This window comes from Neoarius graeffei, chromosome 15, assembly GCF_027579695.1.
Source record: "Neoarius graeffei isolate fNeoGra1 chromosome 15, fNeoGra1.pri, whole genome shotgun sequence".
Classification (NCBI taxonomy): Eukaryota; Metazoa; Chordata; class Actinopteri; order Siluriformes; family Ariidae; genus Neoarius; species Neoarius graeffei.
In genome coordinates this window covers 7852097-7867667 of record NC_083583.1, presented here as the reverse complement: position 1 = coordinate 7867667, position 15571 = coordinate 7852097, and the positions used below count along the sequence as shown (strand labels likewise).

Here is a 15571-nt window from a genome sequence, read left to right as displayed (position 1 = left end):
TAAGGGGGGCTTATGAAATCCACCAGGGGGGCATCACTATTATTAGCTTATTTTTGCACACTATTCGGGCAGCCCTAATCCCGCACAGTAATCATCACATTAAACATAACCAACAGCAAACATGACCGGACCAGCAACAGCCTGCAACATCAGTCCCCTCTCTCTCTCACGCACACACGCACACAACAAGTACACATAACGTATTAGATCACAAGCAGCATCTCAAACTAAACAAACAAACAAAAAAAAAAAAAACGCCACGGCGGGTGCATTTCAAAGCAACCAAGAGGGGTAGCTACCAATTGCCATTACACACACACGCATGCACGCACGCACACACACCAACAATTAACTGAGTGTGCAGATGACATATTAGATGACAAGCAGCATCTCAAACTAAACAAAAAAACACCACGGCGGGTGCATTTCAAAGCAACCAACAGAGGGGTAGCTACCAATTGCCATTGCCATCCATGGTCTTCTTTGCCAACGACATCATGTGTTGGTTTATCCGAAGTTGCCGGTGTTGGGGTTTTGAACCAATTACATATATCCATATTTAAGAAAGCGCGGAAACTAGCTGCTGTCTGCTGACAAACTCGCGCTTCATTTTCCACCCAAAAATGCGGGTAACTGATTGTTGCTTGGCAACACTGACTGACGTAATTACGTAGCCAAACTTTCCAACAAACTCACACAGTTTTAATATGTTTAATGTCTTAGTGATTATGCAACACTGGAAGTTTTAACCCAAAGCGAGTACAATAAAATTAAATTAGGATTTTATTTATCTATTTATTTATTTGAGATCTGTGATTGTGATCTGGCTTGGGTGGGCGGGCCGGGTGGGCCCACGCATATTGGTGGGCGGGCACTGCCCCCAATGGCCCGCCCACAGCGACGGGTGTGACGACCTGTATGCTTTCCCCTCCATTCTGACCTCATTTGACTGGCTACATACACGACAAGTGCAGACGGCTGGCTTGACTGACATAGCAACAGTTGCTATGGGGGGCGGAGCTCCCGGAAGGGTCAATTCTCTGCTCTTGGATCAACTCGCAACGCCTTGAGTGCTGAGTCGGGCTCTGTCAGCGTCTTCTTAATGAAGCCCATAGGATTTGAATTGAATAGGCGCTTGTAGCGCTAAAGCATGTTTGGTGGACACAGACATCTAGGACTACGTTCAGACTGCACCCTGAAACGACCCATATCCGATTTTTTTGCCCATATGCGACCTGTATCCGATTTGTTATTGACAATCTGAACGACACAGATCCGATTTTTTCACATGCGACCCAGGCCGCTTGGATATGTGGTCCTAATTCCGATGCGTATCCGTTATTTTCACATGCGACTGCAGTCTGACCGGACAGGTCACATTCATGCGACCTACACGTCATCAACAAGAGACAAACGTCACTATTCTGCGTTGGCTAATCCCGCCTCTTTGGTGGAAAACAACAACATTTGTACAGTTTTCAGAATTTAAATAGAATTGATCAAGCTAATGGTGGATTTGGTAGGGACCTGGATGTTAATCTGTTAGCCTGATTAAATAAAACAGTTTCTATAACTGATTTATAACTTAAACCATCCTGTATTACAAGATTATAAGATTGTTCTGGAAATTTCCAGTAATTTGACACCTTCGGTCTCATTAGTCTGCTGTTAATCAGATTATTGTGTGAGTTCCGCCGCCGCCACAAAAACCACATCGCCAGGTCTCGCCTCATCTCCACGGCAAACTGCGCTGGTGTTTCTGCACCTTGAGCCAGTGCTGAGAGAAGTTGCAGAATTCAGCTGGCTATAAACAATCTAAATAAATATTTATAAAAATGTAGAAAAAGTTTATTAATATGACGAAATAAATATGTGCAAATTATTAAGCCTGAATTAAGAGTTTGGTAATACAGCGGCCGTATCCCAAATGACCGCCTACTGAAGCTCGAGTGCACTATATAGAGTTTAAAAATCCATTACTTCCTAGTAACATGTAGTGCACTTATACAGAAATTAGAGAGACATTTAGGAGTCAACCCTCGTTACCAGGCTACACGTTTTCATTTCAGTTCAGAAACAAAAACACACACGAGACCTCACACTTTAACACTAACCAGATAATTAAACAAACAAAAGAAATCATTAAACATGAAGAGTGCGCTTTTTTTTTGTTTACGTATTACATAGATGTGCTTATTACGTGTCAATTTGCGCATGCGGGACACTTTTGGGTCGTTTTCCGTTCATATTGGAGATCGCATACAAGTCTCATATTATTGGTAATGTGAACGGCCTAACAAAAAAATCGGATTTCACAACAAATCGGATATGGGTCGTTTCAGGTTGCAGTCTGAACGTAGTGTAGGAATGGAACTGTGGAACATTCATCTGACAATGTTGACGTTGGTTTGGCCAGTTCAAATAACGAATATATTTTTCGGTAGGCGTATGCGCATACGCAAATCACTGAGCTCTTCAGCGAGTATACGGAAATCGCTGAGCTTTTCCAGTGGGCACACGGCGTATATCTGCGCATCACGTAGACTACACCACTGCCAGAAACTCAATCTGCTCAAAGGAAGGTCAGTTTTATAGCTTCTCTAAAGAGCTCAACTGTTTTCAGCTGTGCTAACATGATTGTACAAGGGTTTTCTAATCATCCATTAGCCTTCTGAGGCAATGAGCAAACACATTGTACCATTAGAACACTGGAGTGAGAGTTGCTGGAAATGGGCCTCTATACACCTATGGAGATATTGCACCAAAAACCAGACATTTGCAGCTAGAATAGTCATTTACCACATTAGCAATGTATAGAGTGGATTTCTGATTAGTTTAAAGTGATCTTCATTGAAAAGAACAGTGCTTTTCTTTCAAAAATAAGGACATTCCAACATGATCTAAAACTGGTTGCCATATAGTATAGAAATTGAGGGCACAGCCTCTCGTGGCATAGCGGATTTTTTCTAAAGTCAAATGGTGCAGAAGGTCTCTGATCCACTGATTGAAGGTTGGAGGAGATATATCTTTCCATTTAAGCAATATGAGTCTTCTAACCAGTAGCACAGCAAAGGCCATCGTGTTTTTGCTATGTCGAGTGGGGCAGAAATCCTGCGGTACTCCACCAAAAATTGCTGTTATGGCAAGAGGTTCCATGGGTATTCCTAATAGGTCAGAAAAGAATTTGAATATAGATTGCCAGAACTCTGTTAATTTTGGGCAGATCCAGAACATGTGTGATAAGCTAAATGCCTCAGATATCTTAAATGTGTAGATGTAACCCCTCCTTTTTTTGTGTGTGTGAGATTTTGTTTGTTTTATTTTATTTTTTTTAAATTATGTACAATTATTATTGAACCTGTGCTGTATTATGGATTTGTGGTGGTGCAGTGGGGTGGGGTTGTTTGTGGGGTGGGATTGTATTGAAATGTATGTCAAATTGTATCTTTTATAACTGGAAAAAACAATAAAAACTCTGTTTAAAAAAAAAAATAAGGAAATTTCAAAGTGACCCCGAACTTTTGAACGGTAGTGTACGTGCCACGTTGCATCTCTGATGAATTACAAGTAAACGTTTGACTGAATTTCACTCCAATGCAATCCAAATAATACGTTTTTTAAAAGCCTGTTGTCATTAAAACACATTAATCTTGAATGTAATATTAAATGCCTGTAGTGAATGTTTAGGATTTTTCATAAAACATATAGCTGATGTTTGCAACTACAAAGAGCAACAGAAAAAGCTGGCCTTGTCAAAACTCTGTTTGTGCTTGCTTATAAGCCTTAGCCAGACTGTTTGTTTGTGTGTGTGTGTGTGTGTGTGTGTACCTGATCTTTCTGTACACACTGCCTACGAGCTGCCTCTAGTTGTTCCTCCAGTTCGGTGACTCTGAGCTCCACAGCGTCCACGTCAGCCTGTCTGCTCTGAGCCTCACACACAGCATCAGCCTGGAGCTTCCTCATCAACTCCTGCAGCCTTCGCACCTCTAACACACACACACACAAACCCAGAAGGCATTGCAATTTGTGATACACACTCACTGGTCACTTTAATAGGAATTTATTCCTGGCTGCAGGAGTGGAACCCAATGTATTCTTCTGCTGTTGCATGCTGAGATGCTTTTCTGCTCATCACAGCTGTAAAGAGTGATTAATACATGTTATTTACCAGCTGGGAGGTCCGTATCGTGAAATACCGTGACCGAGGTCTTGAAAATACTGACCGAGGCCTTTGGGCCAAGGTCAGTATTCAAGGCCGAGGTCACGGTATTTCACCATACAGACCGACCTTAAGCTGGTAAATAATATATTTATTTTTTTCTTTACCAAATTCTAACAGAAAACGAGAGCGCCCGAAAGGGAAAACAAAACCAAGCCAAGCCGCCATTTTGAATCCTCATTCACGGCTGTAATGCAAATGGCTTCCTCCTCGGTATACAAGTGCACTTCCATGGCAGGGGGAAAAAAAAAAACAACTACATTTTGCCGCCTATGTAGTCCCCTATTGATACAAAATTGAGTCATTGAGGATTCAGCCATGTTTTTGCTCGGCGTTAGGAACAGTTAGAGGTTTTCAGCTTTCTCCTGAAATGTTTTCTTTTATTTCGTCTTCCTCAGGGTAGTAAAACTCGCTTTCGCCATGACCACGGTCGTTATCGCTATCCATGCTGTAAAATTAATGCTATTATATTGAGAAATGCGAAAATAAATGTTGACAAAAAAATTGCTACTATGTTTGTTGTTGTTGTGAATGAATGGGTCGCCAAAGGTCCGTAACCGGGGTCTGTATTGTAGGATTCTGGACCGTTCACGAGCCAATCAGAGCGCACGATTTGATGGAAATCGGACCGCGAAAAAATAAATCTATGTTATTTCCCAGTTGGGAGGTCCGTATGGTGAAATACCGTGACCGAGGTCTTGAAAGTACTGAGCGAGGCCCTCTGGGCCGAGGTCAGTATTCAAGGCCGAGGTCACGGTATTTCACCATACAGACCGACCTTAAGCTGGTAAATAATATATTTATTTTTTTCTTTACCAAATTCTAACAGAAAACGAGAGCGCCCGAAAGGGAAAACCGAGCCAAGCCGCCATTTTGAATCCTCATTCACGGCTGTAATGCAAATTGCTTCCTCCTCGGTATACAAGTGCACTTCCATGGCAGGAAAAAAAAATACATTTTGCTGCCTATGTAGTCCCCTATTTATACAGAATTGAGTCATTCAGGATTCAGCCATGTTTTTGCTCGGCGTTAGCAACAGTTACAGGTTTTTAGCTTTCTCCTGAAATGTTTTTTTATTTCTTCTTCCTCAGGGTAGTAAAACTCGCTTTCAATGTGAACACTGTCGTTATCGCTATCCATGCTGTAAAATTAATGCTATTTTCCTGAGAAATGCGAAAATAAATGTTGACAAAAATTGCTACTATGTTTGTTTGTTTGTTGTGAACGAGCAAGTTGCCAGAGGTCCGTAACTGGGGTCCATATCGTAGGATATGGACCCGCTCGCCAGCCAATCAGAGCGCAGGATTTGATGGAAACCGGACCGCAAAAAAAAACCCAATATGAGTTACTGTATCCTTCCTGGCAGCTCGAACCAATCTGTCCATTTTCCTCTGACCAACAAGGTGTTTGTTTCCACCTACAGAACTCTTGCTCACTGACTCGGTGTTTTTTGTTTTTCGCACCATTCTATCTGTGTAAACTCTAGAGACTGTTGTGTGTGAAAACCCCAGGAGATCAGCAGTTTCTGAAATACTCAAACCAGTCCATCTGGCTCAAACCAACACCCATGCCACAGTGAAAGAAAATCACACTTTGAGATCACAATTTTTCACGTTCTGATGTTTGAACATGGGGCGGCACGGTGGTGTAGTGGTTAGCGCTGTCGCCTCACAGCAAGAAGGTCCTGGGTTCGAGCCCCGGGGCCGGCGAGGGCCTTTCTGTGTGGAGTTTGCATGTTCTCCCCGTGTCCACGTGGGTTTCCTCCAGGTGCTCCGGTTTCCCCCACAGTCCAAAGACATGCAGGTTAGGTTAACTGGTGACTCTAAATTGAGCGTAGGTGTGAATGTGAGTGTGAATGGTTGTCTGTGTCTATGTGTCAGCCCTGTGATGACCTGGCGACTTGTCCAGGGTGTACCCCGCCTTTCGCCCGTAGTCAGCTGGGATAGGCTCCAGCTTGCCTGCGACCCTGTAGAACAGGATAAAGCGGCTAGAGATAATGAGATGAGATGAGATGTTTGAACACTGTAAACATTAACTGAAGCTCTTGATTTGCGTCTGCGTGATTCATAAAATCATTGTGCTGCTGTCGAGGAATTGGCTGAGTAGAGAACCGCATGAAACAGGTGTATGGATGGGTGTTCCTAATAAAGTAGCCAGTGAGTGTATGTTGTTAGAATTGTAAGAAATGTCTTTTCTTTGGTAACTGAGTGTAATCCAGGTCTAAAACAACAGAAACGTTCAGCATTATCTCCAAACTATACATCATGTGTATGGTCTAATACAACCCCGATTCCAAAAAAGTTGGGACAAAGTACAAATTGTAAATAAAAACGGAATGCAATAATTTACAAATCTCAAAAACTGATATTGTATTCACAATAGAACATAGACAACATATCAAATGTCGAAAGTGAGACATTTTGAAATTTCATGCCAAATACTGGCTCATTTGAAATTTCATGGCAGCAACACATCTCAAAAAAGTTGGGACAGGGGCAATAAGAGGCTGGAAAAGTTAAAGGTACAAAAAAGGAACAGCTGGAGGACCAAATTGCAACTCATTAGGTCAATTGGCAATAGGTCATTAACATGACTGGGTATAAAAAGAGCATCTTGGAGTGGCAGCGGCTCTGAGAAGTAAAGATGGGAAGAGGATCGCCAATCCCCCTAATTCTGCGCCGACAAATAGTGGAGCAATATCAGAAAGGAGTTCGACAATGTAAAATTGCAAAGAGTTTGAACATATCATCATCTACAGTGCATAATATCATCAAAAGATTCAGAGAATCTGGAAGAATCTCTGTGCGTAAGGGTCAAGGCCGGAAAACCATACTGGGTGCCCGTGATCTTCGGGCCCTTAGACGGCACTGCATCACATACAGGCATGCTTCTGTATTGGAAATCACAAAATGGGCTCAGGAATATTTCCAGAGAACATTATCTGTGAACACAATTCACCGTGCCATCCGCCGTCGCCAGCTAAAACTCTATAGTTCAAAGAAGAAGCCGTATCTAAACATGATCCAGAAGCGCAGACGTCTTCTCTGGGCCAAGGCTCATTTAAAATGGACTGTGGCAAAGTGGAAAACTGTTCTGTGGTCAGACGAATCAAAATTTGAAGTTCTTTATGGAAATCAGGGACGCCGTGTCATTCGGACTAAAGAGGAGAAGGACGACCCGAGTTGTTATCGGCGCTCAGTTCAGAAGCCTGCATCTCTGATGGTATGGGGTTGCAGTAGTGCGTGTGGCATGGGCAGCTTACACATCTGGAAAGACACCATCAATGCTGAAAGGTATATCCAGGTTCTAGAGCAACATATGCTCCCATCCAGACGACGTCTCTTTCAGGGAAGACCTTGCATTTTCCAACATGACAATGCCAAACCACATACTGCATCAATTACAGCATCATGGCTGCGTAGAAGAAGGGTCCGGGTACTGAACTGGCCAGCCTGCAGTCCAGATCTTTCATCCATAGGAAACATTTGGCGCATCATAAAACAGAAGATACGACAAAAAAGACCTAAGAGAGTTGAGCAACTAGAATCCTACATTAGACAAGAATGGGTTAACATTCCTCTCCCTAAACTTGAGCAACTTGTCTCCTCAGTCCCCAGACGTTTACAGACTGTTGTAAAGAGAAAAGGGGATGTCTCACAGTGGTAAACATGGCCTTGTCCCAACTTTTTTGAGATGTGTTGTTGTCATGAAATTTAAAATCCCCTAATTTTTCTCTTTAAATGATACATTTTCTCAGTTTAAACATTTGATATGTCATCTATGTTCTATTCTGAATAAAATATGGAATTTTGAAACTTCCACATCATTGCATTCCGTTTTTATTTACAATTTGTACTTTGTCCCAACTTTTTTGGAATCGGGGTTGTATCTTGTGCAATTAATTTTAAGAACAAAACATTCTGTTCATGACTGCAGGGTTTCAGCACTTCTGAATCTCTGAGGGAGAACGGTGACATCATTGCTGATGCAGTTTCATTGAACTCTCAGGAAAAAAAAATGTATTTGGCGCTGAAATATCTTCGTTATTGTATTTCCATTACTAAAATTTAATCACGATTAAAAATGATCTGATTCTACATTTCTGTTGAAAGTACGTCATGGGAGAGAGAGTGAGAGACAGACGGAAAATGAGAGATGGAGAGAGTGCGAGAGTGACGCAAGAAGCCAGAGAGAGAGAGAGAGAGAGAGAGAGAGAGAGAGAGAGAGAGAGAGAGACAGTAGCCGGGTTTTCATTGCAGCTCTGCGCAAAACAGAAGTGATATTTTTAAAACTTTCAACAAAACTTATGGCAAATAATGTGTGTTTCTGTGAAGTCATGTTAAATGACTGAAGTTGGGTTTTCTTTCTTTTTTCAGATAGGTAGCATTTTATTTGCTCTTCACATCATGTGACTTCCTCGATTTCAATTTTGTGAAATGTTGCTTTGTTTCATTTATTTAATTGTCTGAAAAGCCACCTCAATCGAGCATAAACATCTTTTTGCAATATTTGAGGTTTTGGTTTTTTTTTTTTTTAATTCATGCATTTCTGTTACTGGTTTTTTGGTTTGCAATTTTCAAGTTGCACATTAAGCAGATTATTTAAAACACAGCTAGAGAGAGAGAGAGAGAGAGAGAGAGAAAGGCAAACAGAAACAAGGAGACAGACAGAGTGAGTGAGTGAGTGAGTGAGTGAGTGAGTGAGTGAGTGAAAGAGAGATAGAGACAGGTAGAAAAAAAAGCAGAAACCAAAAATAAAATATACTGAAATAATGTAAAGGTGGTCGAATAATATTTAATTAAACCAATAAAAGCAATTACTATAAAGATGCAGGTTATTATAGGAAATCATGCGTGCTGATCGGTCAAGAGATTCGGACCATTTCTCGATAATCACCTCGAGTGACTCAGCAAAACGGCGTCCAATTGCTTCGTCACCATAAGTGAGGAAGAATTACAATGATGGAAGAAAATGCTGTTCCTAAAAGCACTAAAGATGCTCCGAAGTTTGGTCTAAAACTATTCAAAGGTAAGGTGGTGTTGTGATTTATTTTACTGATTTCAAAACAAAGTATTTTATGTGACTCGGCGTAAATAAGTGACAAGTCTGCGCCGCAAAGTTATTACATTTACATGCTGCTTTTGAAGTTTGAAATAAATTATTTTTTAAAATATGATTTTTTTCAATTTTATTTTTTAAAATAAATCACCTGTGTACTTATACTAAAACAATTCTGCACCTCTGGCTCAGTGAATACTGGTGAATAATCTCGACTTCATCTCAGTTATTATTCACCGATATTCATTTCACCTTTGGCGAATAATTGTTAATTATAATATCAACAACCAGCTGAATTCTCACGACTGTTGTCTGATTAGTAACCTGGACTCCATGACGACCTACACAGAGCCTTTAAGACATTTCCAGAGGAACAAAAAGAATGACTGTTTAGGAACCGTTTAGAAGAGGCCAATTAGAAGCGGTCAGAAGCATGAGCTGCTGAAGGAAGGATGGAAAAGCGTTTGGAAGATGGTTGGCAGACGGAGAGCAGGAAGATGCACTCACCCGCCAGGCTGCCATCTCTGAGCTGCCTCTGCACCTGAGATTCCTCTTTGAGCTTCTCCAGCTCGGAGTGACAGGTTCCAGAGTGCTCCAGGGCCTGGGACAGCGCCTGGACGGACACACACACACACACACACACACGTCACACATCTGTACCCGTGCCTCAAGGAGGGGCAGAGAAGCTCGAGGCACAAGAGCAGTGAAACACACCACACCCCCACCGCCCTCAGGCCGTCGCTCCACCTCACTTCTCCTCTCACTTCGTGTCCACTGCACATGCAAAACGTCCCACACATACACGCACCGACTTCCTGACAGTTGTCACCTTAAATCTGATGACGAGACCAGGAAGCATACGTGTCCCATCTACTAACTATAACGCCAACCTGGAGCTCATGTGTGTCGTGTCAGATGTGTGTATAACCCACCATCGCCCTGTTCATTTCCATTTTTCAGAAGGATATAAAAACCTTTCTGCTTTCAAAAACTTTCACTAACCCTTTTCCACTTGTTCGGCTAATTTATCCTGCCTGTAAATTATTATTATTATTATTATTGTCATATAATCCTATTACTAAAACAAGACACACATTTCCTAAATTATCCTCGAGTTGCTTGATCGATGCATCGCCTATGAAATACTTACCAAATCACATCAATTCTAAATTGTGTATCAATTAGCTAATTAAGTTTGAAAAATTAACAAATGTTATTTCAATCATTAAAGGTGGATTTCAGGTAAAAGACCAGAGAATAGAAAATGCAAGGAAGTGAATGAGAACAAATGTGAAAGAGTGAAATGTGTGATAAAATGTCCCCCCTGTGTGGGGCAGTTATAACACTACAGGCTCATTAATATTCAAATGTAAACTTATTAATAAATCAATCTTATAAGTCACTGAAATTGGGACATACTGTTCTGAGAGAGAGAGAGCGCGCAAGCGAAAGAGAGCGAGAGAGACAGTGAGAGACAGAGCGAGAGCAAGTGAAAGAGAAAGCGAGAGGGACAGTGAGAGAGCAAGCGAAAGAGAGTGAGAGAGAGAGGGAGACAGAGAGCAAGCGAAAGAGCAAGAGAGACAGTGAGAGAGAGACAGAAAGAGAGCATGAGCGCAAGTGAAAGAAAGTGAGAGGGAGAGCAAGCGAAAGAGAGTGGGAGAGAGCAAGCAAAAGAGAAAGCGAGAGAATGAGAGCAAGCAAAAGAGTGAGACAGCAAGAGAGAAACAGAGAGACAAAGAAAGAGAGTAAGAACAAGAGAGACAGTGAGAAAGAGTACAGTGAAAAAAAGAGTTACAGTAACAGAGAGAGAAAGCAAGATTGTGGGGGAGACAGACAGAAAAAAGGACAGACTGACCGTGACAGAAAGAGGGAGTGCATGAGTGAGTGTGTGATTGTGTGAGTGAGTGTGAATGAGTGTGTGAGCGTAATTGTGTGCGTAATTGTGTGCGTGTGATTATGTGAGCGAGTGTGTGCGTGAGCGTAATTGTGTGCGTGTCTAAGTGAGTGAGTGTGAATGAGTGCGTGTGAGATTGTGAATGTGTGCGCGTAATTGTGTGCATGTGTGATTATGTGAGCATGTGAGAATGAATGTGTGAGAGATTGTGAATGTTTGCGCGTAATTGTGTGCATGTGTGATTATGTGAGTGTGTGAGAGATTGTGAATGTTTGCGCGTAATTGTGTGCATGTGTGATTATGTGAGTGAGTGTGTGTGAGTGTCTGAGATTGTGAATGTGTGCGTAATTGTGCGCGTGTGATTATGAGTGTGTGTGCGCGCGAGAGTGTGTGCGTAATTGTGTGCATGTGTGATTGTGAGTGAGTGCGTAATTGTGTGCGTGATTATGTGAGTGAGTGCGTAATTGTGTGCGTGTGTGATTATGTGAGTGAGAATGTGTGTGCATGATTATGTGAGTGTGTGTAAGTGAGTGTGTGCGAGATTGTGAATGTGTGCGTAATTGTGTGCGTGTGATTGTGACTGTGCGAGATTGTGAATATGTGCGTAATTGTGTGTGTGATTACGTGAGTGTGTGAGAACGAGTGTGTGAGATTGTGAATGTGTGTGCGTAATTGTGTGCGTGTGATTATGTGAGTGTGAGTGTATGAGAGATTGTGTGTGCGTGTGTGTCCGTGCGTGTAATTGTGTGTGTGAGATTATGTGAGTGAGTGTGAATGAGTGTGTGTGTAATTGTGTGCGTGTGATTGTGAGTGAGTGTGAATGAGTGTGTGTGTAATTGTGTGCGTGTGTGATTATGTGAGTGAGTGTGAATGAGTGTGTGTAATTGTGTGTGTGTGATTGAGTGTGCATAATTGTGTGCATGTGTGATTATGTGAGTGTGAGATTGTGAATGTGTGCATAATTGTGTGATTATGTGAGTGAGTGTGAGAATGAGTGTGTGAGATTGTGAATGTGTGTGCGTAATTATTTGCGTGTGTGATTATGTGAGTGTGTGATAGTCAGTGAGTGTGCGTGCGTGTGAGTGAGTGAGTGAGTGAGTGAGTGGGTGAGAGTGAGTGAGTGAGTGAGTGAGTGAGTGAGAGTGTGTGTGAGAGAGTGAGTGAGCGAGCAAGTGTGTGAGTGAGTGAGAGTGTGTGAGAGAGTATGTGTGTGAGAGAGTGAGAGAGCAAGCAAGTGTGTGTGTGAGTGAGTGAGTGTGAGAGAGTATGTGTGAGTGAGTGAGTGAGTGAGTGAGTGAGTGAGTGAGTGAGTGAGTGTGTGAGAGTGAGTGAGAGAGTGTGTGTGTGTGTGAGAGAGAGTGAGTATGAGAGTGTGTGAGTGAGTGAGAGAGTGTGTGTGAGAGAGTGAGTGAGTATGAGTGAGTGAGTGTGTGCGAGAGAGTGAGTGAGCGAGCAAGTGTGTGTGTGAGTGTGTGTGTGTGTGTGTGTGAGAGAGAGAGAGAGAGAGTGAGAGTGAGTGTGTGTGAGAGAGCGAGCAAGTGTGAGTGAGTGTGTGTGAGAGAGTGAGCAAGTGTGTGTGTGAGAGAGTGAGAGTGAGTGTGTGTGAGAGTGAGTGTATGTGAGTGAGTGAGTGTGTGTGAGAGAGTGAGTGAGAGTGAGTGTGTGTGAGAGTGAGTGAGAGTGAGAGTGAGTGAGAGTGAGTGTATGTGAGTGAGTGTGTGTGTGTGTGTGAATGAGTGAACCACCCACTGCGTTTCTGCCATATGCAGATTAAAACAGCGAACAACTCTGAACTGAGTGCTTAATAAAAAAAAAAAGTTGGGGTTAAAAAAAAAAAGTAGAAGGGGAAATGGACAGCAGGCATGTTCGTGGCAGAAGTTGATGCGTGACCCTCCCTCATTTTACCCCATTAAAATAATGAGGTGTCAGGAGGCTGTGGTTCGGTGGCTGACACCCGTCAGAACAAATCTATATTTCATGGCCACTTACAGATGTATAAATAGCCAAATGAGGGGCTGTAAGCGTGTGTAAAATGCCACTAAAAGGTTGCTGGTGGATGGTGGGTGCTGTCAGCACAGCCTGCGGGTAATCAATCAGCCAGCGGTGGCAGGAGAGGGCCACTAAATCACGCTGATGCGGACGCGGCGCTGCAGCTACAGTAAGACACCGCCGCTTCACCTGATACGACAGCCTGACGGATCGCCCCACTACAGTCCATTAAAGCTCAACGATGCTGCCACAACACACTATTAGTCACACAGAGCCGGGCGCAGACTGCCAGGATGGGGCTCGGGATGGAGCGAGAGAACTGTGACACACGGTCTGAGTTCGGTTTGAGGAAGTCACCTGTTCCAGTTCGCGGATGCGACAATTTTGGGATTCGTAGTCTGACTCGGAGTGCATGTGAGTCGCTCTGTAGAGAGAGAAATCAGACTGGAGCTTCAGCGCTGCCTCCTCCTTCTCTTCCACCTGGAAAAATGACAGAATCACAGATTTTAATGAATTTATTCAATGAATATTTAAAGGGTTTTTTTCCCCCGTCCATCTGTATGTGTTAAGAAAAAAGTGAAAAGTCCTTTAATAAACTTTTAATGACCCTGTTTAAACGGGGTCGCCTGATTTACAAACAGGGTTCGAGAGAAACTCCCAATTTCCTCTTTTGTTTCATTCAATCATTGTACAAGTTGATATTAGAAATGTCAGAGTATTTTTGTGCACTAATATTTGTAAAGGTTACTGGGAGTCATGCTCAGACAAGCCACGTTTAAATTAATTTTTGCTTTTTTTTTTTTAGTCTGCACTAGTGTCACATCTACTGTACTACTCCCGGCTGTGTCTCAAATCGCAGACTTCTGTACTATTCTAGACCGTTATTGAGCACGAACACCAACCTGTTTTCTTATGACACTGAGTGTCTGAATTTTAGAAACCTCTCACGTCACCTTCAAACTTTACCGAAAGCTCTGTTCTGCGTACCAGCGTTCTGGAGGCGCAGCTCATGACAGCAATCATGACGACAGCAAAGTTTTAAGACCGAAAGAACTGTTCGGTTTGTTCAAGGTCACTCTGAATAATAAAATCAATGTCAAACGTTTTACAGTTCATTTTGGAAACCTGATGAAGAAGAATGTTTTGGCGGTGACCTGCCAAAACATCAGGCAGTAGCATATACACTCACCGGCCACTTTATTAGAAACACCCCTACACCCACCTTTGATACAGTTCTCTCATCAGTCGATCCCTTGACAGCAGCATGATTCAGAAAATCACGCAGATACAAACCAAGAGCTTCAGTTAACGTTCACGATGTTCAAACATCAGAATGGGAAAAATTGCGATATCAAAGTATGACACTCTTTCACTGTGGTATGGGTGTTGGTTTGAGCCAGATGGACTGGTTTGAATATTTCAGAAGCTGCTGATCTCCTGGGGTTTTCACGCACAACGAACAAACAAACAGTCTTATAAAGAATGGTGCGAAAAACATAAAAAATTGGAGTTGAGTGAGTGACAGTTCTGTGGGTGGAAACAAACGCCGTGCTGATAAGAGAGGTCGGAGGAAAATGGTCAAATTGGTTCAAGCCAGGAAGGATATGAGTGATTCCACGCTTATGGGTACTGAAATGGGGACATGAACTTATTCACCTAAAACCATTTCTTTTTTTACCATCAGGTCACAAAACATGTAATCTTTAATGAATGATATGTTAAAAGATAACTTTAATTTTCTGAGATGTAATAAAAACATATTTATATGCCAAAGCCTATGAGTTCCAAAATGATGTCTGTTACATTACTTCTGTTACGACTGTCCATCTCGCGTCTGTTACAAATTAATTACAGTCTAGCTATATACCATGTTAATCTTATTGAAAGAATGTGTATGTTTATTCTACTACACATGTTTATTAATTATATTTGCTAAAACATCACCTTCCTATGTTTCAAAAAGTAATTCTACATTGTTAAAATTGAGAATATATATGTCCACAACACTTCTGTTACGTTCTGACTTTAGCATATAAATATGTTTTTATTACATCTCAGAAAATTAAAGTTATCTTTTAACATATCATTCATTAAAGATTACATGTTTTGTGACCTGATGGTAAAAAAAAGAAATGGTTTTAGGTGAATTTTTAAAAATAAGTTCATGTCCCCATAAGCGTGGAATCACTTATATAGTAACTCATATAATCACTTTTTACAACCGTGGTGAGCAGAAAAGCATCTCAGCATGCAACAGAAAACCACATTGGGTTCCACTCCTGCAGCCAAGAACAGGAATCTGAGGCCATGTACACACGTAGCCGGGTATTTTTAAAACCGAACATTCTCCCCCCCTCCGTTTATAAAAATGTTTTATCCACACCACCTCGTCTTCGAAAAAAATCCCTTCC

The 15571-nt window shown here is 42.0% G+C and overlaps 1 protein-coding gene across 1 annotated transcript in view; it reads right to left on the bottom strand.

Annotated features, from left to right (window-relative positions):
* LOC132899782 (polyamine-modulated factor 1-binding protein 1) overlaps positions 1–15571 on the bottom strand; it is a 298473-nt gene that overhangs the window by 56694 nt on the left and 226208 nt on the right. Inside the window, 3 exon segments of the mRNA XM_060941901.1 lie at positions 3829–3986; positions 9785–9890; positions 13518–13640. Of these exon segments, the coding sequence (XP_060797884.1) occupies positions 3829–3986; positions 9785–9890; positions 13518–13640 (387 nt within the window).